Source organism: Bemisia tabaci, chromosome 4 (genome assembly GCF_918797505.1).
Source record: "Bemisia tabaci chromosome 4, PGI_BMITA_v3".
Classification (NCBI taxonomy): Eukaryota; Metazoa; Arthropoda; class Insecta; order Hemiptera; family Aleyrodidae; genus Bemisia; species Bemisia tabaci.
In genome coordinates, this window is record NC_092796.1 from 1,731,966 (window position 1) to 1,756,571 (window position 24,606).

The following is a 24,606-nucleotide window of genomic DNA, read 5'->3' on the forward strand; positions in this document are numbered from 1 at the left end:
TTCTCCTACTTATCCCCTCCAAAAGAGTGCTGACGAATGATACTTTTGTCATAAAAATGATAACAAATGGACTGCATTTTGCAATTTGGACCTATAAATTACGGCTCATCTGAAAAAAACACGTATGTGCATAGGGAAACTAATGGCACATACGTTGTTTTTATACCGGGCTAGAATTTATAGTTCCAAATTGCAAAATGCAGTCCAAATATAAATAATGTTTTCGTCAAAGGACTGTAATCCTTATAATGCTTCCTTATTCGATTGTACTTACGCCACTGGAATTTGTCTTTGGTGTGAGAGAGATGTTTTTCGTGGTGCTGGAACGACACCATCTGCGGGTCCAATGAGTTGGTTCACACGCTGCGACACTATGCCCTTGCTCTCTGGGCTGATTTTTTCTTTCTCTTTCTTTTCAGGACTAGACCGAAAGTCAGCACCACTCCTCTCCCTTGAAGAATAGTCTACGCTTGACTTCAATTTCAATTTTTGAGACGGCTTTTCTCCATCTTCACTACTTTTGTGTTTGATTGTGATGCAGGTTGCATTTTCTTTTGAAGCTGAGACTTCATCTTGTACGGCTGCAGACTTCGTGTCAGTCTCAGGGGTAATTGTTTTCCTCGTTGGAGAGTAACAGATACTGATTAATGTTTTGCCTGATGATAGGACTCCATTATCCGAAACAGATCGGGCAAAGATAGGTTTCTTGAAATTGGTTTCGGATAAATTTAAATTCGGAGGCGCCTTTTTGAGCTCCAAGTTCAGACATTTATCTAATACTGACCTACGGCTATGATTCTGGAAAGAAAAACGAAAAATATTTTTACTAGTTGCATTTTGGTGGTAAAATAGGAGTGAAGTTCTTTAGGGTTTTTTGAGCTTCCATGTAGTAGTTAATTTGAGAAATGTAAGCATTTTAGAAATGGTAAGTCTTCACTCAGAAATCTTTTAATAAAGTCAAAAACTTGGGCTAAACACAGAAATTTTCTGACAAAAATTTTGAGAGCCTGAACCGTGCCAAAATTATGTGCTATACCATGTGTTCATATAAAATATGATTCTTACATCTTCCTGCCCAGAGGACAACAATTCAGTGTGTTAATGTCTATTTTCTGCTGTTCTAATATCTCATTACAACAGACTGCGCTAATCATCATGCTCATGAGCAAACTCGGCACTTTACTCATCAAAAAGAAGGGAGAAATTTTAAAATTCATCAAGAGAAACCACCCTCATTGAAGCTAAGGAAGATTTGGCTTAAAAATTCAAGATATCGCAAAACACACTTGGCACAACACTTAAGAAGTGACAGAAAATAGAAAAACTTGCAGTTCCGACAAACATGAGCTCTAAGTTTGCAAGAATAGTTAAATTAGTTAAACTATCATTGGATGTTCTCAAAGTGTTATTTAGTAGGCATGCAAATATAAGTCTATCCCATGTCTTACAAGGGGAGGCTACCGATTGTCCCCCTCAGATCGGGTTCAAATTTGGCAGAGAGGTAGAATAGGATAATATAAGAAACCGTACTTTTTTTAGGTGCCAATGCCCAATCATTTTTGAGTTATGAATTTTTAAAGTTGCCGTTTTTGCGTTTTAGCGACGCGCTCAAGTTGAGCCTACTGTGCGCGCACCTTTTAATGCGATCCGAGTGTCCTGACGTTCATGTGAGACAGTTGCCCAAGCAGTAGTGCACTCGCCTACGGTGCTGCAGGTTCGGGGTTCGATACTTCTTCTGTGAATTACATTTTTGCAATTGATCATTTTGTTTTTTAATTGCTTCATCACAACAAATTGTAAGTCACCTTGTGGACATTATGATTCTAATTATATTTTATGTATTTTTTATTTTTTTCAATGAGTGTTTGACAAAAAAGGAAAAAAATATAATTAGCATCACAACGTCTACAAGGTGACTTACAATTTGTTGTGATGAAGCGATTAAAAAATAAAATGATCAATTGCAAAAATGTGATTCACGGAAGAAGTATCAAACCCCGAACCTGCAGCACCGTAGGCGAGTGCGCTACCGCTTGGGCAACTGTCTCACATGAACGTCAGGACACGCGGATCGCATTAAAAGGTGCGCGCACAGTAGGCTCAACTTGAGCGCGTCGCTGACACGAAAAAATGGCAACTTCAAAAATTCATAACTCAAAAACGGCTGGGCATTGGCACCTAAAAAAAAATACGGTTTCTTATATTAACCTATTCCACATCTCTGCCAAATTTGAACCCGATCTGAGGGGGAAAATCGGTAGCCTCCCCTTGTTAGTCTGCACACATGCGCACATACTTCTGCTTGGTATCAAGCACCACTGAATATATGATTTACTTCAGATTGTCTGAGATCGATTCATCTTGTAAGGTGTAAGTATCCATAGGGTGATATTCGTAACTGCTTTCCTTGACACTTGTAATAAACATGCCACAAGAGTTGAAAATATGTAAAGAAAAAAATTGCAGGTGGAAGAAATTTTATCGAGTTGAGCAGATGCTTTTTTAGTCGCAATTTCAAGTAGCCTGAGTTTATTAACATTAGACTGACGAAAATTCTTTATAACCAAGCACAAATTTGACTTGGCTGAAAATTTATCTTACACAGCGTAAAACTTTGCAGGGATTGGCAGTATTATATAAAGAATAATTGAAGTAATACACTTACGTCGGAAACTGTTGTTGAGTCGGCACTGATTTTTTGAGATTCTGATTTGTTTTGCAGGGTATCATCCTCTGATTTTTGCGACACCTTCTCAATGGGACCACTTTCTTTCCCTTCGGATTTTAATTTGTATCTACGAACAACATCACTTTCTTCTGAGCTCTTTAGATTTTCCACGCTATACTTTTGCCTCAAAAAAGTCCGCCTTTCCTCCTTGTACTTTTCGATTCTTTTCCGACGGTCTAAGTCTGTTTCATTTTCAGGAATTTTCTCGACACTCATCACTTTACCAGCATCACCCAGTTTTGCAATAACAGGCTTGGACAGATCTGTATTGCTAGTTCTGATATATGAGTCTTTAGAGCTATATTTTTTGGGGGAAGTCTCTATTGAAGGAACTTCAAAACATGACAGGAGCTGGTGAACGCTTTTCGTACCATCTGAAACAAAGGAAATAAGACAAGTTAGAGAGCTACTTAACTACATTGCTAGATAGAGAAAAATTATACCCATTCCATTATGATGGTAAAAGCAGTAGTGATAAGTAATTAGAAATACGATTAGGAAAATAAAATAACTAAATGCTGTAAGTAAAACTTATCACACGGAAAAAAAAAATGCTGATTCAACAATTCAATTGCTAAAAACAGTGAATGCAGTGTTTCAACGAAGATTTTACAACAAAAAAATGCTACTTTAACCACATTGTAAACTAATTTAACCACGGGGGTGGTTAAAGAAGCATTTTTTTGTTGTAAAATCTGCGCTGAAACATTGCACTCACTGTTTTTAGCAATTGAATTGTTGAATCAGCAATTTTTTTTTTTCCGTGCAGCTAAGGTGACCTTTAGTAAAAATTAGAAAATCTGGATTGAGATCGCTCAGAGTTCACTAGGACTGGAAGATTTTCAAAACAGGAAAATTTTAATGCTGTATGAAAAGTCAGATATTTTTATGGTATTAAACTTCATGAAGTTTCCTTTAACACAGAGCAATTGCTTTCAACAGAAATCAAATTTATCACTGTCAAAAAGTGTCATAACACTTATCGTTTACCACTGACATTAAACACACAGTTTGACACACAAACACACACACCCTCAATGATACGATGCCTTTCATTGCCACTGGCAGTTTCATTTGATAATTAAAATATTTTCATGTTAGTTTGAAATTTCATTTGAGACAAACTGTTGCAACTATTTTGCGGTGAAGCTACAGGAACTTGTATCTTAATTGCGGTGTTTAAAAACCTGCTCCCATTAGATTTTATGAAAGACGAGTATATCAGCACTGCTGCTTGAAATGTTCATTAATTATTCTTTATACAGAGAAAAAAAATCAGAGAGACTTTTAAGTATTTATCCATTTAAAAAATAAATGCAATGTTATAAACTGAGACATGCGCTCCTGCTGTTGCACCATTGTATCGTACAAACACAGGCCATTCAATATTTTTAATTTATAAGTTACAGATTCAAATCTTTTGAAAAATGAAATAATGTGTATGAAAGAAAAAAAATCAGAAGAATAATATTATAATGTCCTAATATTGTCCAATTAATACACATTAATAAGGTATTAAAAGAACACTTTTTTCTTATTATTAGTATTACTAATGTCCTGTCATATTTGATTTTTGGAGAAGAAGCTAAAAGCTTGAAACTTTGCTCAATTATCTGTCGAGACTCGGGGCTCCTAAATTATTCAAATAAAATTTGATGTACAGATGTTGCTCCATTTAATTTAATGCGATAAAAAATTAGTAGAAATTGTGAAATGCAACTATCAAGACTTTTTATTTAATTTTATTTTAGGTACAAGCAAGAATTAGAGAGTAAAAATCTTTCTTCTTACCTGATTCACTATTTCTAGACTCTGGACGTTCCTCTGTTCTTGGCTCTTGAACATCTTGATCGTTAAGATTGATTAATAAGGAGTTACTTCCAGTCAAAGAGATGTCGTTTCCAGTATCATTTTCTGGGTTCCTGATGGAGCTATCTTGTCCTTCTTTCTTTGGAGACGCACGTGTGTTTCCTACTGGCGAGTTCTCTAACATGACTTCACTGGGAGGTACAGGGGCTACAAAAAAATAATGGAGAAGTAAAATATTTAGCATCTTAAGAGAATATTTTTATTTGACAGTAAGAAATAAAATAGCTTGATAGAGATCCTATATTATTTGAAATCAATTTCTGTTGATAGCTGCAATGTACAAAAGAATGGATAACGACAAGTACGGTATACGCTGTTCAAAAAGTTAGGCAATTTTGTTTGCCTTGAACTATGACATTAAGGTTCATAGCTTTTGTTCCTCTTTTAATTTCTTTCTTTTCTAATTCTTCCACCTGAAAATGGGGTTTTTGGGACCTCAAAAGGCACCAAAACTTATATGGTGGCCTTGGTTTCCCTTTCCAATATTTGGGTGTTGTACTTTATCATTTGCCTCCAGAGATTCCGCTTATTGTTGCCTGCATCTTAACTGTTCTTGGGAATTAATGAGGTTCCCAGAAATAGGAGACAGCACTCAAAAATTGCCACAGGGATGCAAAAATATCTAAACCCCTTACTCGGCGAGTCACAATCCGTTGCATGCAAAAATCAAAGGGTCCTAAAAACAGATTTTAAAATTGGTAGGCCAGCAAAATTGCGTATTTTCTTTGCAAAACTACGGGAGTAATAAGTGACAAAGTTTTTTTTTCGAAAATTCATTACAATTCTTACACATTGAGTCATTCATGGGTCATCACTTTGAAACTTCCTACGGGAAAGGGGTTGTTAAAATAGGAGGGTTACTAACTTTCTGCATTCCTGAATTGCCATATCATTAAACAAAGGGAATATGAGATTACAGGAGCTGATTGTGCCAGTGTTGTACTAGGTATTGTGTCACATCATGGAAATAATTTTGTTATCAGCCATTATAATAAAATGATAAGTAAAAATATTAAAGAACAAAAAATAAATAAAAGCTCACCTTTCGGTGGTTGTGTGTGTGAGAAGGATTCATTTTCTGCTTTGTTCAGTGGAGTAAGCTTAGGCACATCTTCAGAGGTATCCATATCCACCAGTTTGTCTTCTGACTTTGGCGGAGTTTCAGTCATCTGGACAACCTGACTATCATGATCTAACATTTGGTTAATTTCTGTTACTGAACGCTTAAAAAATTTGACTTGCTGATAGAGCTCTTTTGAATCTGGGACATTTTCATACATTGTTTCCTCCTGAAACCCAACCAAACATTGATAGTGAGATAAAATTGAGAGAGGAACATTAACATTACATAAAATTTACAGGTTTAATTTGAAAGGTCATTTTCAAAATGAAACTACGACAAATATTGGTAAAAAAGTCTCTCCCAAACAAAAATATTAATTGATAACAGGTAAACGGTTTTCCCCCGACAAAGGTACCGTCAACAATTTAAAAAACCTTTATTTTTGTTAGAAACACATAGTTCGAATACTCTTAGTGTTTTACACCCCAATCGTCAAGAAACTTCTTTGAGTAAATAAATACTTCATTAGATCAAAGCATTTAAATTTCTCTGTGCTGCAATTTCCTTAGTTTTTAACTAATTTTGAATATTTTTGAAAACTTAGGGATATATAGATTGAGATTGTTGAACTCACTTTGGAATCGTCACAGATGTTGGTTTCCACTTGCTTCTGGAGGTCCTGATTCAAACTAGAGGACATGCTGTTCATACTTCCATCATCATCTTGAATTAACCTCATATTTTCATGGCTGTTGTTAAGGTCACAGACATGCCGCTTTTTACTGGTTGGATTTTCAAAGAAGACATCTTCATAACATGAGTCATCGTCAATTGGTTCATACTTAACATCTCTACTAACAGACATATTTTCATAAACGACAGGAGAATTGTCATGGCGTGGAACGTTCTCATAGACAACAAGATCATTGGTGGAGGATGGCGTGTGACCGCCCGACTCATTGCTCCCACTTTTGTCGTCTGCTATTAAAGCTTCCTTGTCAGGTTCCAAATCGCCGTAATGATCATCTTTCTTAACTTCTAACTGACTAGTTAAAAACGTAGGGAAGTTTAGTCTGTTGCTCTGCAAAGACTCAGTTGGCGAAGAAACTAATTCCGAATTACTAGATTTTTTCTTATCTGCATTGGATTCTTTTTCATTCTCAAAAATTTCATACTGTTGGCTGGGCGAGCATTCTAACCGGCTGTACCCGGAAAAACTTGTCTCTAATGGAGATGACTTTTTACTATCATCTACACATGTTTCTGATTCATTTTTTAAAACTTCGTACTGAGATACGTCAGTCAAAGGACTAGTCAAAAAACCTGGAAAACTCCGCCTGTTGGGCAGGAGTTCTGTTCGGGAGTTGGGTGTATCTTGGTAACTGTGCCGTGATTTTCCAAAAGGTGAATCCGCAGGTGATGCGTCAAGACTAGATGGTGAATGGAATGTGGATGCAGAATACTTGAGCAATGAGTATTCTGGTGTGAGAAGGTTCCCATCACTGAAGCTATCCTCTGTGAGAGGAGTGTAGTTGAGCCGTGGAGTAGACATGCTCAAAGATCCATTTTCAGAGAATGTATTTTCTGACGGGCTTTGGGATTCATCACGACTGTGAACATCTACTTGCGTTAAAATTTGCTCGGGTGACTGACTATCAATATACTGAAGCTCTCCAGAGGAGAGACGTTCCTCCAGCCGACATCGTTTAGACAGATTGTTAGTTACTATGTCACCTTTGTTGTCTGCGTCAGTTTTGTGCTTTTTAGGTGATGGGTCTGAACTTAGAGAGTCTTCAGTCAAAGCAAGCATTGGCTGTCTTTTCAGGGTCTGAAAGAAATAAATGAGTAAGTTATGAGACAGAGAATTAAGTGTTAACAACCTAATAGAAGGATATTCAATATGATACCTAATATTCAGAATTTCTTTTAGTTTCCCTCAAATTGATCCAATTATAATATTGAGATGCAGATGGGACAAAAGTACACAAAAGTCAAGATATTAAATCAAATTTTGTTGAATTACTTCTTCAAATGAACCAGTGGACAAGGTACAAATACAAGCATCCTGATACTTGTTTCTTAACCAAAATTTCACGTAAAACACGATTCGCACGGCAAAAATTACTGATATTATTTCCTAACCACGATAATAACGTATTTAGGTGCATGAATTCAAACTTCCTACTCATGGAAAAAACAATAATCTACTTGAGTTAAATCGCACACTAAACATCACTGTGACAGTATCTGCAGTATAAAATATGGCAACCTCAATCTTGACGTTTTAGCTCAGCTGTAACAAGTTGTTTACACTTTGAATAGAACAGGGTGGGAAAGGAACAATGCTCGATTAAGAAGCCTCCAAAAACCGTTATAGAGCCCGTTTAGACCAACCGAGAATATATTGTTCTTCTTGTGACCAGGCAATCCAAATTTCCCGCAACCCATGTAAAAAAAACCGTTCATATCTTAGTTAGAAGTTCATTTCATTGCACGAATCGTGTCCTCTGTGAAATTCTGACTGAGAAACATTTATCAGAATGCTTACATTCGTACCTTGTCTACTGATCCATTGGAATTGTTAGCAAGGAATAAGTTGAATGCAACTATATTTAAAGTGTCAGTTCATTTCCAAAACTCTTCTCTGTAAACCTTCTATTATCACTTTAAGGATAACATCAGGTGCCAGCATGTTATCAGGCACTGGCAACATACAATGCAGGAGGCAGGTGAATATCTACTAGTGAAGTTATTCAAGAAAAAAATTGGGAAGTCAAGCCAGTTTTACTTAATACAAAAAGGGGAAGTGACTGGTTGCCTTACTGATACCTGACAAGGAAAGGATTGGGGTTAAAAAGTTGGTTACAACACCTTGCGTAGTAATTGAACTACTAGACATATTATATATAAATATTTGTGATTAAATCAAGATTTCTTGCAATGTTGATCTTAAATATTAGAGACCTTTTCAGGACGAGTATTGTTGCCATGTTGACATGCACCTGTATCATTAAACATGCATAGGACAAAGTTTCTCTGTCAAAAAGAGGTTAAAATTGAGGATAAATCGTCTTTGAGGTCAAAGCAAACCTTCATAACATCTTTAAAAAAACGTGCATTTTCCACAAAACCTCTCGAGTTCATTACAGCAACACATTCAATCCCTGTCTGAGGGGGGTATGCGACCATCCAATCTGAAGCTCTTGTGATGAATAACCTGAGTCACTTAGGTTTTAAAAGCTTACGATGGTATAATATTTCGTTTCAGAAGTCTTAAAGGTTCCCTTCATCTGATTAAAATTTTGACTGCTTGCTCCGATCAAGACCATGCATATTTTACACTGCCAAGTTGAACGATATTTTCTTTTCCGTTTCAAGATTTATACACAATGTTTCGCTAAAATCCCCATTCTCCACCTGATCCCTCGTTCAACTTTCAATTTGATGTCACATGCTCTCTTGTGCTGCATTTCTCTAGAATAAATTGAGTTACGTGACTTCTGAAGTGTCGCAGTCTTAACGCAGTTGTCGAAGGAAATTTATGCGGAGGAAATTCAGCAGTGCATTTCGCTGCAAACTGACATTTCTGATCATAGTACACGGCATCTAGAGAGGAAAACATGGTGGAAATATATTTTTGAGAACTAACTAGACTACTCTATGGCGCTACTGGTAAAGAAGGCAAAAAGATAACTGAACCTTTGAACTCAAGACACACTTAGAAAATGTTAAAAGTAAGAATCAGGACATTAAAGGGGGAGAGGTTTGCAAAAAACACTGATAGACAAAAACAAACACACCAAATATACAGATACATAAACTTCAAGTTTATAATCCAAATTTTTATGATTCAGAAACATGTATTTCTAGAAAAAGAGGGAAGCTACTGAAAGGCACAAATAAAAAATTATGTTAAATTAAAATTATTTACACATTGACTGCCTTATGAAGCTCATATGCATGAAAAAAAAAGTTTTCCCAATTGACTATTTTAAGCTTTGCTTCATTTCTGTGCAAATTATGTGGCATGTCGTCAAACTTCAGGGCAATGCGTGTCCCCATATTGAAGGGGTAAACACAACAGGGTGTTACACCTGAAAATTTTGGGCTGAGTATTCTTTAACCCTCGGTCTAGAGTTTTTCCAATTCTCTGAGCAAAGTGCGCCATTATTTCCTAGGGAGGAGGATAAAAATGCATACAAGCTTGTTGACAGTCAACATGGTGAATCAAGTTTCAGCGAAGAATTCCAGTGTTAAAATGACAGGTGAATATTGGAAAGAAAACCACATGAATTCTGCTTAGTAGGGTTTCCTACCTGCATTTGCTCACTATTGCTTGGACTGCTGAAAAATTGATTGGTCTCATCTTCGGTAAAGATTTTCATTTCAGATTCTTCAAGATCAAAATTGACTTGAATCTCACTCAAATCCAGTGATAACGAAAGACCTAAAACAAAAAGGATTTTTTTTTATTATCTCAACAAAGCAAAAAGCAGAACAAACAATCAGGAAACAGAAAATCCTCAACATACACCCGTGGTTTAAAAATTGAAAAAATAAATATTTGTCAACAAATTCATTCTAGGCAAGGTGAAACCGCTTGAAATTCTTTACTCCTAAGTTTTGCATTCTTGAAGAGACCACATTTTTGGTTCCTATCTAAACAACTATATATTAAGTAACCTAGAGTTAAGAGCAAAATACCCCACACCATTCTTCAACAGAGAAATGATTGACCGATAAAAATGGACTAGAACGTAAGACACTTAAGCATCTCTACTAGAAAGCCATGTTGATTGCATTGTATTTTTGAAAGTGCCCTGAAAGTATCTGAGAAAAAAGTGCAAAGGGAAATTTTCCAAGCAAAAATTCTCTAAACTCTACCAGGTATATCTCTATGTAAATTTTGTCTAATTCAAATAGGGGCGTTGGAAAAAACCTGCGAACTAAAAAATTTGACCACTAGGAGCACATGGCAATATTGCCTGTTAGAAAGAATGAGACGCAGTTGATTTTCAGCCATGCAAGAAAGTACATGGCTATCCTGTGGGATATTTCTCATAGATCAGAAAGGATAAAGAGTAAGAAATTAACCGAGTTTGTTGAATTTAATATATTAAGAACTGAAAATTCTTCAAGCACAAACCTTCATCATCATGCTCGTTAGCGGAGGAAATCTTTTCTGATGTAGATTCAGCAAGGTGGTCGAAGTACGAGTCATGAGAGGAAGACCGATTATGGCCAGGCACGGAGGGAGGAGATGTGATCGGGAGTCGCGGAGGAGGTGTCTCTAGGCAACTAGAATTACGAGCCGAGTTGTGAGCACTTCCTGATGTTAACGACTCAGCACTCCTCACTGGCCTCAGATTCGTCTTCACTTCTAGTAGCTGCGACTCAGTTTCAGTCGTCGTCTGTGAGGAAAAAACAAAACATATGGTGAGGAAATTGTTGGAAAGTGTAAAAAAAACCGAATGGAGGAAAATATTAGGAGAATCTCTTGATAAAAAATGGACACATGAATTTCCTTAAATAAAATAGAGTCCCACAAGATGGTCTTATACTAGTAAACAAAGAATGCAACTCTCTCTCTTTTTCACAAAATAAAGAAAAAATGAAAACATTCTTTTTGCACCTGGATGGTTCCTTTTTCAGAAATTGCGATATGTCATTGTATTACAGAAAAGTAAAAATTCCCCTCTACTTTCAAAACTATCATCTATGTAAAAAAATTACTTCTCTTCTTGTAAATTGCTTGAGTTAATGGGGAGGAACAATACAAAGTTTCTTGGCAAACGAATGGTGTGCTTGTTGGAGGAATTCCATGAGCATTACTACGGCGTTTATGCCATTCTTTGAATCGATTTCACCTTCAGGAAATCTGAGAGGGTACCAACTAAGCAAAAGGTCACTAGACAAGGCCTACTAGAAAAAAAAGCCACATGTTCTCTCTCCAAAGCCTTACCTAGAAAACAAATTATACGGTAAGAATTTCAGAATTAAAATCCTAAACGAAATATTAACGAGTATTTTAACACAGATCAAAGAGAGGTACTATTTCAAATTATGATTTGTATGTGCAATCTAGCGGAAACGATATATCTGGCTGATCTAGCAAATTGGCAACGTCGTTTTTCTCCATTTAAACATATGAAAATGTGTCGATTCTTAGAGGGGCCAGGTGCTCTGACAAGAATTGGTTATTTAGCATAGGTTTGAATGGAGGAAATCCGTTGTTGCTAAATTTCTGGATCAGCCTCTGCTGTGCCTTTTGAATGACAACCAGATTGTAATAGAATAAGCAGGGTCCAACAGTTTTATAAAATCCCACATTTCGTAATGAAATATATTGTAATGAAGAATATCCAAGCAAAAGATTTGTACTTACATGTCCAAACTTAATATCACTAGGAATGGATGTTTTACGTTTGTCTGCAGCCTTACACGTTGCTGGTGACCTACTCTTGCGAGAGGAGCTGGAAACAGAGCTAGAGCCTCGGGAAAATAGCGACTTCCAGCCCAGCGGAGATCTTTTGGAACCACCACGTTTGCGCGATGGCAATTCTATCACAGTGTGGTATTCTTTTGGTAAACAAGAGGGTCCTCCTCCTATCGAACAAGACGAAAATGAGAGTATAATTAGTAGAGTTCATGAGTCAAAAGTTGAGCATGATGTTACCAACATACACGGTTAGACTCTTGAGTCGTTCAGACAGAGAGGTAGCTAGTTCTTTCCATCCAATTTGATGTCAAATCTGTTGTAAAAATTAGGTTTTACATATATGAGGCTGCAAACTTTACTTATTATTTTTACTGAAAGTAGTGGAGTTTGAATAAAATTACTGTAGACTTCTTTGTGCCAGCTTCTAACAGTAACAAAGAGAGATGTGGAACAGATGCTTTTAGAAAAAAAAATATCTTATAATTGGGGGTGTTAAACTTATTCTTCTTGGTAAGCTATCAGTATTGCTTCTTTTGAAGTGCTGATACAAGCCGGTAAGGCTGTTCTTGTTAGAAACAAGTGGCTTTATCAGGAACTGCATGAACTCTAAGTCGAAGCATTGTTGCCTGCCTTGTATGTCTCCGTCTAATAGGTTACTTGGCCTGTGAAACTAATTTAAAAGACAATGGCTCGTTTTCACCAGCTTTGAGAACTCTGTCAACTAACGGTAAGGGTCTTTGTATCTTTACTACTTTTTAGACAAACTGTCTCAATGGCTTATGGGAAACCAATAGGACATCCTTATGTATCATGGCCCTACAACAGCACATTGTGGGTCTACTTTTCCTTTGCTTCTCATATTTATTTTTTTTTCTGAGGGGAAAAATTCGCTTTAAGTGCAACTCAATAGGGGGGCGCCAAAGCAGTACCCCATGAAAGGCGTCCCATCAAATACCAGTGCGGCAGCAGCCATTAGCTGGTGAAGGGCCGCCAAGGCAACCCCTAACCGACCCGGCCGCTTAGACTGTTACTATTCGGTTATAAGGGGTTGGTACACGCCGCAGTGTCCTGACCCACTAAACAACCCCTCCAGGTCACACCCCGCACAAGTCTGCTTCTCATTTAAAAAGACAAAAATGGTTGTTTTTCATGAGATATCTTATGAATTACGATTTTCCTGTATTGTAGCAGCCCTAAAATAGGGAGGAAGTTTACAGCCACGCTCAAAAATTTGGCGAGAACTTGATTGAAAGTTTTTTAGCACATTCCCTTCTGGAATGGGAGTAATATAAAAACAGCAGTATGATGGTAAAATTAAAGATGAGATAAAGAGAAGAATACATACCAACTTCTATATAGTCTTGATCAGGTTTGCCTAGCAAAACCCTGCTCTGCGCTTCTTCTAAGGATAATAGCCTAGTTGGCGTAGAAACAGCCAGCGATTTGGGTCTGCTCTTCTTCGGAGTGCCTGCTGGGAAAGCCAAAAGAAATAATTAATGATTTAGCAATAATCCACCAAGATTCAATCTCTAAAAAACAAATATAGACATGAATTAATGTCTAGCAAAAACTGGATTCATTGTGTTCAAAAACTCTCATTCACCTGTCGAAGATTACAAAATCATTTTCAGAAACCCTACATTTCACCTGAAACCATTAGAAATTGGAATTTGTCTTTTGATTTAACTAATGAGAGCTCAAGTTTTGGCATGTGGATGAGTTCGCTTTTGCTTACGATTTTCAAGAGAGACTTGTTGCATATGGGTGGCTAAAATGTACATCTACATGACAATAATTCGTTTTCACAAAACAAAACTAGGATTTCAGCAAACATTTTTTTGACATTCCGTTATTTCTTCAGTTTCAAAGAGGATCACCCTTCTCCTGATTAGGTTCTAGTCTTACTGAATCTCTTGTTACAACTTCTACAAAAAAGTCTTCCTCGCCAGCTAAATGATCTTTGGAACCTCAAAAATTATTCAATTCCTCAGACAATACAAAAATAATAAACGACAGCTTACCATGAGGAGGCGGAAGATGATGAATGTTAGAGGTAAAGATAAGGTGCTGCCAACGAATGAGAAATTCAGTGACAACTGCTTGGACACCAACAACCTGTAAAGCTGCAACTCCACCGACCTCAAGTTCTTTGCACCGGAGTAAGTTCGGTGCCCACACAATTGCAACGTTGCGAGCTGTCATTCCTGTTGACTCACCACGCTCCGCAACACGCGCCAAGTGTCGCATTAAATATTCTAGGGTTCTGAAATAGAAAAGAACAAGTTATTTCGACACAACAATTAAGCTATAAAGATTGATACTTCAACCAAAATTTACCTAAAAATATCAACGAACCGAGTTTAAAAATAGCAGGTTCTCCAATTTTCATTCCTCCACTATGAGGCTTTGTGTATTAGAGGATATTAAATGACAAAATCACTGACATTTTTTTAAAAACCTACATTAAACAGCATGCGAAAATTGAATCGGCTCGTGCAAAAACCGCTAATGTCCATTTTTTTCAATTTTGAGATTATTGGGTTAAAATACTCTCGGAGGTCAGACCCACTCATTAATGTGGTGAAAATGTTTGTTCTTTAGGTTTGAAGCCCTTTTCAGGGGGGCCAGGGTCCGAATCATGCGAAAACCGCTAATGTCCATCTTTCGTTATATGCCTCATAATACTGTACAACATACCAAAATAAAGAAATGTCTTCTGGATGACATTTGGTGATCTTCATGCATTTTGAGGCGTTAAATCCGAATATGACCTCCGTTTTTTCCATCACCCTCCAATTTTCCGGAAAAGCCAATTTTACTCGGAAAAATGACCATTTCTGGGCATTTTTAGTGTTTTTCTGACCGTTATCCCCTGCAGAATGTAGGTAACATTTTTCGTAGCTACGAGATTCAATTTTGCCGATGTCAAATTAACTGATGAGTCCAGAAATGACCTTAGTTTTTCCCGTTCACCTCTCAGTTCTCCGGGAAAGCAATTTTTTCCTCGGGAAAATAAGCAAATTCCACGTATATTTGTCGTGCATGCAATTTATTTTTATAAATTTTCCTAGACCCGTGGTAGTATGTGACTTATGTATTTTGAGCTTCTAAATCCGAATATGACGTTGGTTTCTTTTTATCTCACTTTAGATTTCCGGTAAAGCCGATTTTTCCAAGCCTAAAATTGCGAATCGTAAAAGCTTTGCCGGATCGAAGTGTAAAATTCATTTTAAAAATGCCTCTGATGTGTGATACATCGATTCCTATGTGCTTTGAACTGTTCAATTCAAATATGATCTCAGATTTTTCCGACCCATTATTTATTATTATATTATACCCCCATATTCCTTAGAGCAGAAAAAGCATCGCAAAAATATCTGAAAAGAGCGTTTTCTTAGGAAAACAGACTTTTCCAGAAAAATAATAGGTGATCGGAAAAATCTGAGATCATATTTGAATTCAACAGATCAAAATACAAAGGAATCGATGTATCACACATCAGAGACATTTTTAAAATGAATTTTACACTTCGATCCGGCAAAGCTTTTACGATACGCAATTTTAGGCTCGGAAAAATCGGCTTTACCGGAAATCTAAGTGTGATAGAAAGAAACCAACGTCATATTCGGATTTAGAAGCTCAAAATACATAAGTCACATACTACCACGGGTCTAGGAAAATTTATAAAAATAAATTGCATGCACGACAAATATACGTGGAATTTGCTTATTTTCCCGAGGAAAAAATTGCTTTCCCGGAGAACTGAGAGGTGAACGGGAAAAACTAAGGTCATTTCTGGACTCATCAGTTAATTTGACATCGGCAAAATTGAATCTCGTAGCTACGAAAAATGTTACCTACATTCTGCAGGGGATAACGGTCAGAAAAACACTAAAAATGCCCAGATATGATCATTTTTCCGAGTAAAATCGGCTTTTCCGGAAAATTGGAGGGTGATGGAAAAAACGGAGGTCATATTCGGATTTAGCGCCTCAAAATACGTCAAGATAACTTTATTTCGCCCGAAAGGCATACTGAAAAATATGCGTTTTCGATGTTTTAGAACCGTCCACGCACAAATCATGCGAAAACCGCTAATGTCCAGTTTATTGCTGGTAGTTTCGTGATGAAACTTATTTAAAGTACCGCAATTGTCCAGAATTTTATTTTTTCAACTTTATGTGAATGATAATCTACCGCTTTAATATCTTTAGAATGAATTTTGAAAATATCAAACGGCTCCAAAACTCGGAGATTTTTACGTATCATGCGAAAACAGCTAATGTCCAGAGTCCTTTTTTTTATTACTTCGTCCCAGACAGAGGAGGAGCTGGAAACTGTTAGGGATCCTTTTCTACAATCCATTCTTGTAATAATTAACTTCCAAACATTTTCTAATCCCGCATTTAAAAGGCTTCTACAGTTTTTTGCAGTTTACTCAAAATAAGAGAAAATGGACATTAGCGGTTTTCCCATGAGCCGATTCAATTAGTTTAACGGCTAAAAAAATCTCACCTGTAATGAGGTGGGGGCAGTTTCTGAACTGTCTCCCTCATTTTTGCTAATCTAATATTGTCTTCTTCTTGTTGCACAGCCGTAACGAAACTGTGGTAAAGTTGATATGTGCAAAGGGGATTTGGAAGCTCTCTGAAGTACATCTTCAGCAACGACGCCACACTGTGGATATCTTGCAGAATCGCTTCATCGTCATAAAGCTTGGGAACACGATCTTCATCGAATGTTGATCTAAAAACCAAAAATTGAGATATTAAAATCAAATATTCATACTTGTATGACTGAAAAGAAAGCAGGAATGAGGATTTTGATGGGTAAAGCAAACTTAAAAAAAATATATATATTATCAGAGAGAAAGGAACTGACAGGACGTCAAAAAAAGAACATTCACTTGTAATCACAGTCATTTCATACAAGGCTGCATTTCCTCCACTTCACATTTTCACCAGATTTTGAGGGGAAACTTTTAAAATTGTCTGACCTGGTTATATGTAAAATAATTGGAAATTGGAGGGAAACTGCAAAATATTACTGAAAATTAGTAAATTATCAATAAGTTGCGTTTTCCTTAACGTTTTCAACAAAAGGATAAGGATGTCCAAATTTGTCTTTTTTCCACTGTAACTACTTCATTTCATTTAAAACGATTACATGCACTTTTTAAACTTTAATTTCTTGAAATGCATTGTTCCTTCCAGGATATTGGATGCTGATATTACGGAAATTTTTTCCCGACTTTCTAATAGAATGAAAGGAACATCTGACTTTTCCTCCAGCAAGACACTGTTCATCTATTGAGCATGCTCCAAAGCAGGTCATAAAAACAATAACTTACCTTAATTTTTGTATGTTTGAAGTGACGCCCGACAATCTGTAGATTCCATCAACTATTCCATGCTTTTCAATAAATTCTGAACAACATTTGAGTACCATTGGAACTACAGAGGAAACAAAAGGAATAATAACAAAAGGTGAGTCTTGGAAATAAGATGTTTACAGATAACTACACACAGAATATTGATCAAAGAGTGCGAAGGGGGGGGGGATGTAATATTGCAAAGAACATAATTGAGAAGTTACATTTTTTAAAATGACTGAATAAAAAGAGATGTTTTGAATTGAGAAACGATACAAATTGATGCAGAGATTTTATTTTCATTGAGATTACTGAAATTCTTTCTGTTAAACTGTCAATTAGGTTTTCAACCTCAAGAAGTAGACTGCCAGTATAATTTGATTAACTAGTAATACCAATGGGGTAGTTGCATGAAATTTTTTTAATTCAATCTCTAAAAGTTTGAAGTCTACTGAGTATTGAGGTATTTTTTAAAAAAATTTCCGGTCACCAGAACTTTGAGAAAAAGCTCCTCAAAGTCAAAAGCCATTTGAAACGGGTCTTTTCCCGCGCTTCGAAACTGGGACTTCGTGACGTCACATGGTATACACCTAGGTTCGCCCTATGTCAAATACGTGTAAATACGGTCTTTTCAAAAATTCGCGAAAAATCGATTTTTTTTGTCTAGATTTGATTTCTTTGCGTCCATGAAAATTTTAGGATTTGATTAATAATTTCAAAACAATTTTGAAAGCTCTCCATCATGATTTCTTAGTGAAAAAGGGAGTTGAAATAGAGCTTTTCGGGTATCTTCTGCCGCTGCCGAGAGCCGTGCGGTCCGTCGGATTCGGGTGCGCCCGGACTGCTTCGGCAGTGTTAGTGCGTTGTAGCCAATCATAGCCTGAGTTGGGCTCTCTAGGCGCTGGTGGCGCCGGTGACCAAAAATCGCAACAACACCATAACATAGACTTGTTCTTATCACTTTTCTGATCTCAACTAGCGCTGTGTTTGAGTTTATGATCAAGATACGGTTCTGAACACCTTTTGGCATGATTTCCGACAGTATTTTCTGAGGAAAAAAGATAATTTAGACGCTTTAAATGGCACAACAGATCATACTTCGGCTCGGTAAACACACGGTCGAGATAGGGATGATGGCGGTGGGCGGGCCTTGTATACCAACTGACGTCACAGCCAATGGAAATCGTTTATTTCTTACTGCGATTTTGCGACTTTTTATCAAGCTTTTACGAAGCTTTCGACTCAATTTTGGAACTTGCAAATGCGAAAAACGGCTTTTTCGCGAAAAGTTCTGCCAGAAACAGTCATCAAATTTAAAATCCCAGCTGCATGCAACTACCCCATTGAGTAGTTATGGAAACGGAAACACTTACTGTCATGGCCAGAGTTTAGTAAATGCTCTCCAAGGTCACAGCCAAATACCCTTTCTCTCAAAATTCCAGTCTGCTTCAGTCTCCGCCTGGATGGTCGAGCGAGTATGAATGCTCGGAAAAACGCAATGAGCTTTCCATGTTTCCTGTAAAAAGGGTGCAGGAAGAAAATTTAAGCAAATGGGCAGAAGAGCTTTCAGTTATACTTTAATTAATTGGATTGCTCCATACCTTTTTGCCACGAGACACTGAAGACTTTAGGCGGTGAAATGAAAAAGTGTTGGTCTAAAGATACAGGAAAGTTATGCCTCTTAGTGCTTCAATCATACACTAAAGAAATCACATGGATTTCATAGGAATTCAGCGCTAGCTTTATTTTGTTCTTGTTTTTAATAAGGTTCTTTGGGAATTCCTGAGAAAGATAAAAACTATCACAAATTTTCCTCTTCATGTGCCAATTTCGACAGAAGCCTGGTTCAAAAAATAAAATACATCAGCATTATTACACGCATTTTTTAGTGGAAATTCTGCAACAATAATTGGAGATAAAGGAGAATGTTCGTATTATCATTCCAGCTGGCGTGGTATGAAAAGCTCTATTTAATCATGTAGCTGATGCTCTGTGCAAATTCCTCCCTCCATCACTGGAGTCTTACTGGCAAAGTTTATTGGGAAAACATTTCCAATTTTTAGATTTGTAATGAAAAAAGTAAAAAAGGTAAAAAGTAAGAAAGGTAAAGATGTAATGTGTATACCGTAACACAGGTTTAGAAGGTTCCGTGGCAGATAGTACTTGATGAAGATGAAGAGTTCGAGGAACTTTATCCGTAATCACCGCAACACAATGGAAAGGGAAAAACCCGACTAGAAAACCTTTCTTCCCTCGCCACCAAGAGCTTTCTTCTGGTGGAGGCATATCAATCACAGAGATCATGTCACCAACCTGCCAAAAAAGTTAATTTTCATGTTATATATTTATAAAAACGCTCCTACAATGCAATCTGACATTCTGCAACATCCAAACGCCACATATGTCGATACTCCCAGAGGTTATTGGGCAACTAACACTGCAACATCTCTTCATCAATGCCCTGCTGCCATCCCTTTAAAGATTTTGAAGATCATAATCTCTTTTGATCTAATGGACAGCCACCCTATAAGATTGATATTCGCCAGAGAATGCCTCCAGGGTATAAATAGGCCTGGTAGATACCCTATGTTGGCAAATTATTCTGTGATGTATAACATATCATGGAAAAATCTTCCTATAATCATAATTTAACGGTAATATTTACTTTAACTCTGGCCGGTTTAAATGGTCGAAAATAGACAACTTTATAAACTGTTTTTTAACGTATTCATCAATCATCTCCCATCTATACTCTTTCTTTAAGGAACGAGATTTTGAGATGACACTGAGTGGAGTCATGAAATCTTGGAATAATTTCTTAGAGTGGATTCTTTGAATAATTGTTGTCGTCAAAGGAAAACTTACATCAAAAGAAATCTCATCTGCAGCAACTGCATTATATTGCTTGATAGCATAAGCACCTGCCACAGCAGGCGTATTAATAAGGCAGTTATCAGCACCCGTTACGAGAAGTCTCCGCCCTCGATTGTCAAGTTCCAGCCAGCTTAATACGGGTCCGCAGTTGATCAGACTTCCAGCAATGTGGGATAGCCTCTCCAGATATCGGACAAGCAGTCGCCTTATATATGCCTGCAACAAGAATAATTACATGAGAGTATTCCGAAAAAACGAAAATACAGAGCCTCAAGAATGAATGTAAGCTAGACTGGGTGGAAGGAACAGAATCGTAATAAGTCACCGCTCACAAGATGACAACGAAAAACCGAGGACTAAATTAAGATATTGGTGCCATAGCTCAGAGGAGTATTTTAAAACAAAATTATGGCTAGGAAAAGTAGCAAACAGAATTGTAATCATGATAGTTTGAAGTTTTTAATAAAAACAGGGTTTCTACTAAAACAGGCTGGCTAAAAATTAGTACTTTTACAGTACTTTTTCAGTACATTCCCAAGAAATTCAGTACCACCTTAGCGGAAAAACTCAGTGCTTTTTCAGTACCTCCAATTGCCAAATTCGCAAAATTTAAAAAATTTGAATTTCTCGCTCAAATTGCGACAAAAATGACAAAAAATGCCAAAAATTCCGGACCTCCAGCGGAATTTCCGCACTTTTTCAATACTTCCGGACCGCCCTTGAAAAATCAGTGCTATTTCCGGACTTGTAGACACCCTATAAAAAAAGATAGATTCAAGTTGATTTACAAGAGGAGAACTTGAAAATATTATAATATTTAATGGGCCCATTTTAAAATGGTATTTTCTAGACGACACTCAGGTAGGATAGGACGGGACAAACTTTCCAGTGCCAGTATCTCGGTCTACATAAGTAACGAATTCAATAGTTGTTGATAATAACTCCTTGATACAACTATTCGTACTCTTTGGATGTGCGTGTTGCATATGGAAAAATGGAAGGCACTCCGGTCACCGATGTCCATGAAGCAGTGCACGCAGCAGCGTAGGACGTGCGGCGCCGTTTGAATACGTGGCGGGATGAAATTCTCCGATAAAAACTATGGCAAGAGAACAGGAAACGATACTTTTGCATCAATTTCACAAATCAGGATATTATATCCCACCGAAGTGCCGCCACACTGATCGTGAGTCGTGACAGCGTGTCACTACGCGCACTGCTCCATGGGCCAGAATGACCGGAGCGCCTTCAATTTTTAGTATGCAACACGGATGTCCATAGAGCACGAATAGTTGCATCAAGGCGTTATTACCAATATCATCTTCTTCCTGTGCTCTGTAATCAATACTACAGCGTGAAAGGAAAAACTCGTATGAACAGTTGAACACTCTTGCATTGTCTCTCATATTTAATTACTTAACGGACTGAAAATTCTCAACCAAAGTAGAGAGCCATCTTCTGGATCGAAATTTGATTTTCATCAGAACTTCCCCCTCTTTTTCTGATTTGTTACAGTTAACATTCTTTCATCATTGGCCTTGAGGCAGTGGCGTGGCGTGCTTTGCAATACATCGATTGATCTGCCATTTAAACCTATGGAAAAGGGTTGATAAACAGGGTGTTCGCAACCAACACCTTGATAATCGATTTTTTACCATAGCTTCAAATGGGGAAATATCGATAATCGATCATCCACACTTCGACACTGCCCTGAGGAGATGATGGGTGCCTTCTGCACTGGCGCTTACCTCAGGATCTGTTTTGTCTTGGAGATTGTCGATGGGGTAAGGCAGTTCGGGAAGGGCGCTGAACTTTCGATCGTAGATACATCTGTGCAGCTGTTTGTCGAGCATCCGAAAGTTGTCATAGGTGCGCCGCAGAAGCCAGCTCTGGTCGCCGGAGATCACTTTGACCGTCAGGTACTTATTTTCGCAGTTCTCGTTGTTCCCCTCCAGGCTCGACAGTGGCTTCAGATCCTCTTCGTCATACAAGGATATCTGTGAAAATCAATCACGGGTAGTTGAATTATGGTCCCTCCACTTTTCTTCAAAGAGAATAGTCATTTCGCAAAGACTGCTCACTTTGAGGATTACCTAACAGACCCATAAGAAATTCATGCCACTGTCTCTGGCGTCCAAATTGTACCTTCCTACAGTTGGACCGCGTTACAGGCAGAGGTAACCAAGCCACATCAGCTTTTGTTCAAGTTAATTGGGCAATTTAATTTTTTACATGAAAACGGTTGTGCAGATTTTTTGTGTAAATAACGGTAAATTTTCTGCATATACCGAAGCAAATTGCTCAAAAATTTAAACAAAAATCCGCACAAACGTGCTCTTGTAAAAAATGAAACTGCTCAGTTAAAGAGGTGTGTGAAAAAACAGGCAAAAATGCCCAAACGCATTTTCGAATTTTGATCTTGTGCTCGTTAGAAAGGTGAAAGGCTGAACTTCCATTTCGACTGGCTGGTTTTTGCTCAGATTCCGTCGTTTCAAAGTCTGTAGTAAAATGAAATCCAAACCAAATTTTTGTGTTTACCAAAAACTGCTAGAACCGCGTAGTTGCCGCCCAGAGCCAAGTAAACCCAAATAACTATACGCCGATAGAAAGCTCTATTTAAGAGGAACATTTTTCAAAAAAAGCTCATTGAAATAGACTTACTGGAGAATAAAAGGGACTTACTGCAAAGAACTCCGATTGAATACGAATCAATGATGAGGCTGGTAAAACATATGCGACGTTCCTAAGTGTTTGCTCTTTACTTATTCCTCCATAAAATATATTCTTAGATGAACATAAATTTTTGTGCGAAAAATTTTCAAAAAATAAAGAAATAAAGAAACAATAATAATAAATACAAATACAACTGGAAAAAAACCACGGATACTCGAAACTTTGCTACACGTGTGCATGTTTTTTTGATTTCACTATCGATTACGTGCATATTCCTTCTTTAAAAGAAAGTCAGATGAGACGTTTGGGCTGCTCGAGGCGGCTTACCTGGATTGGTCCCAGCTCGACGTGTTCGTAGTGGAAGTGGGCGCAGTCCTCCAGCTTGGGGAACCGCGATCGACCCTCGAAACTCCCTGTCACTGACGTCATTCGCAAACTCCCGCCACTCCGACTCTCATCCAGTGAGCCCTGCACAAACCAGATCAAACATTTGAATAAAAATACAAATTAAACAATCGATGATACAATCTGACGAGATTTTAAAAGGAGGATTTGCGGGCAGTCCTACGCCCCCCCCCCCCTAAACACCTGAAGGCATTTGTGGACGCTCCTAAGAACATCGTCTAAACGGTCGAATATCGTAGAGTATCTATATTGAGAGAGTATGGCCACTGGGGTTACCACCTCTGATTGGCTCAGCCATCTTAGGCTGAATGGGGCCCTTAGGACCCAGAAAATGGCAGAACTCCGTACATTAGTTGTAATGCAAACTGACTCAAAATAGCACCGTGCAAATCGTAGAGTATCACGAAAATGAAGGCGTTTGCGACATTTTTACATATTTTTTAAGGCTAATCGTGTGCAATTTTTGAGAAAAATTATCTTGGATGTTGTAAGGTTGGCAGCAAGTGCGGTTGGTGATAACCGTCAAAAGTTGGCAATGACCCCCCTCCCATCCACAAAAACCAAAACAAAGCACCGCCATTTTTGGGTCCTAAGCCTCTCCATGGGGCCCAGTGGCCATACTCTCTCAATATAGGTACTCTAGAATATCGTTCGTCGAAAATCTGCGAAACTTTCTCAACAAATTAGATTTAATTCGGTAAAAACTACAGAGGAAATTAGATATTACGGCTTTGCTTACAACGACAAATCGGTCATGACAACAACGTGATCTCTGGTCGATCTTGCGGCTGAAATCCCAATAATTCAATGCATTTTCGCGTCAGGATTGGCTAAAAAATCCGAGTAACGCTGGTCCCGAGGAGGTCGTTTTATCCGATTTCCAGTGTAGCTCCATGAACTGGTCGGCGTAAATCCAGCCTGAATATTCAACGAATTGTTCGAAACCGCCTGGGCCTGGGGCCGAATTTTGTCGGCTCTTTCACACGGAGATGCAACATTCATCGATGAGTCCAAACTGCACCGCATCGACCAATCAGAAGCGCTAAGTCGGACTTAAGTGCGGTCGGGACTCATCGTAAGTATATTTAAGTACGGTGAAGGGACCGAACAAATTCGGCCCCTGGCCTTACGATCGAAACGGAAATCTTTTCACCCGAAGAGGCTAAAATAAATACCTCTGACGA

General features: G+C 37.8%; 1 protein-coding gene across 2 annotated transcripts in view; it reads right to left on the reverse strand.

The window, feature by feature from the left end:
• CdGAPr (GTPase-activating protein CdGAPr) overlaps window positions 1–23,481 on the reverse strand; it is a 28,685-nt gene extending 5,204 nt beyond the window's left edge. The window contains exons 1-17 of one of the 2 annotated variants that reach the window (XM_072299137.1): window positions 23,345–23,481; window positions 22,093–22,341; window positions 20,336–20,560; window positions 19,596–19,783; window positions 18,844–18,986; window positions 17,450–17,552; window positions 16,615–16,845; window positions 14,121–14,362; window positions 13,445–13,567; window positions 12,046–12,266; window positions 10,807–11,071; window positions 9,977–10,107; window positions 6,295–7,488; window positions 5,640–5,886; window positions 4,520–4,744; window positions 2,666–3,102; window positions 275–798 (exon numbers count right to left, since the gene is read on the reverse strand). In XM_072299137.1, coding sequence (XP_072155238.1) covers window positions 275–798; window positions 2,666–3,102; window positions 4,520–4,744; window positions 5,640–5,886; window positions 6,295–7,488; window positions 9,977–10,107; window positions 10,807–11,071; window positions 12,046–12,266; window positions 13,445–13,567; window positions 14,121–14,362; window positions 16,615–16,845; window positions 17,450–17,552; window positions 18,844–18,986; window positions 19,596–19,783; window positions 20,336–20,560; window positions 22,093–22,341; window positions 23,345–23,446 — 4,850 coding nt within the window. In that variant the 5' untranslated portion in view covers window positions 23,447–23,481. Of the gene's footprint in view, window positions 1–274; window positions 799–2,665; window positions 3,103–4,519; window positions 4,745–5,639; window positions 5,887–6,294; window positions 7,489–9,976; window positions 10,108–10,806; window positions 11,072–12,045; window positions 12,267–13,444; window positions 13,571–14,120; window positions 14,363–16,614; window positions 16,846–17,449; window positions 17,553–18,843; window positions 18,987–19,595; window positions 19,784–20,335; window positions 20,561–22,092; window positions 22,342–23,344 lie in introns of both variants that reach the window. The other variant, XM_072299136.1, reaches the window with a different exon arrangement.
• Between the last annotated feature and the right edge of the window lie 1,125 nt (window positions 23,482–24,606).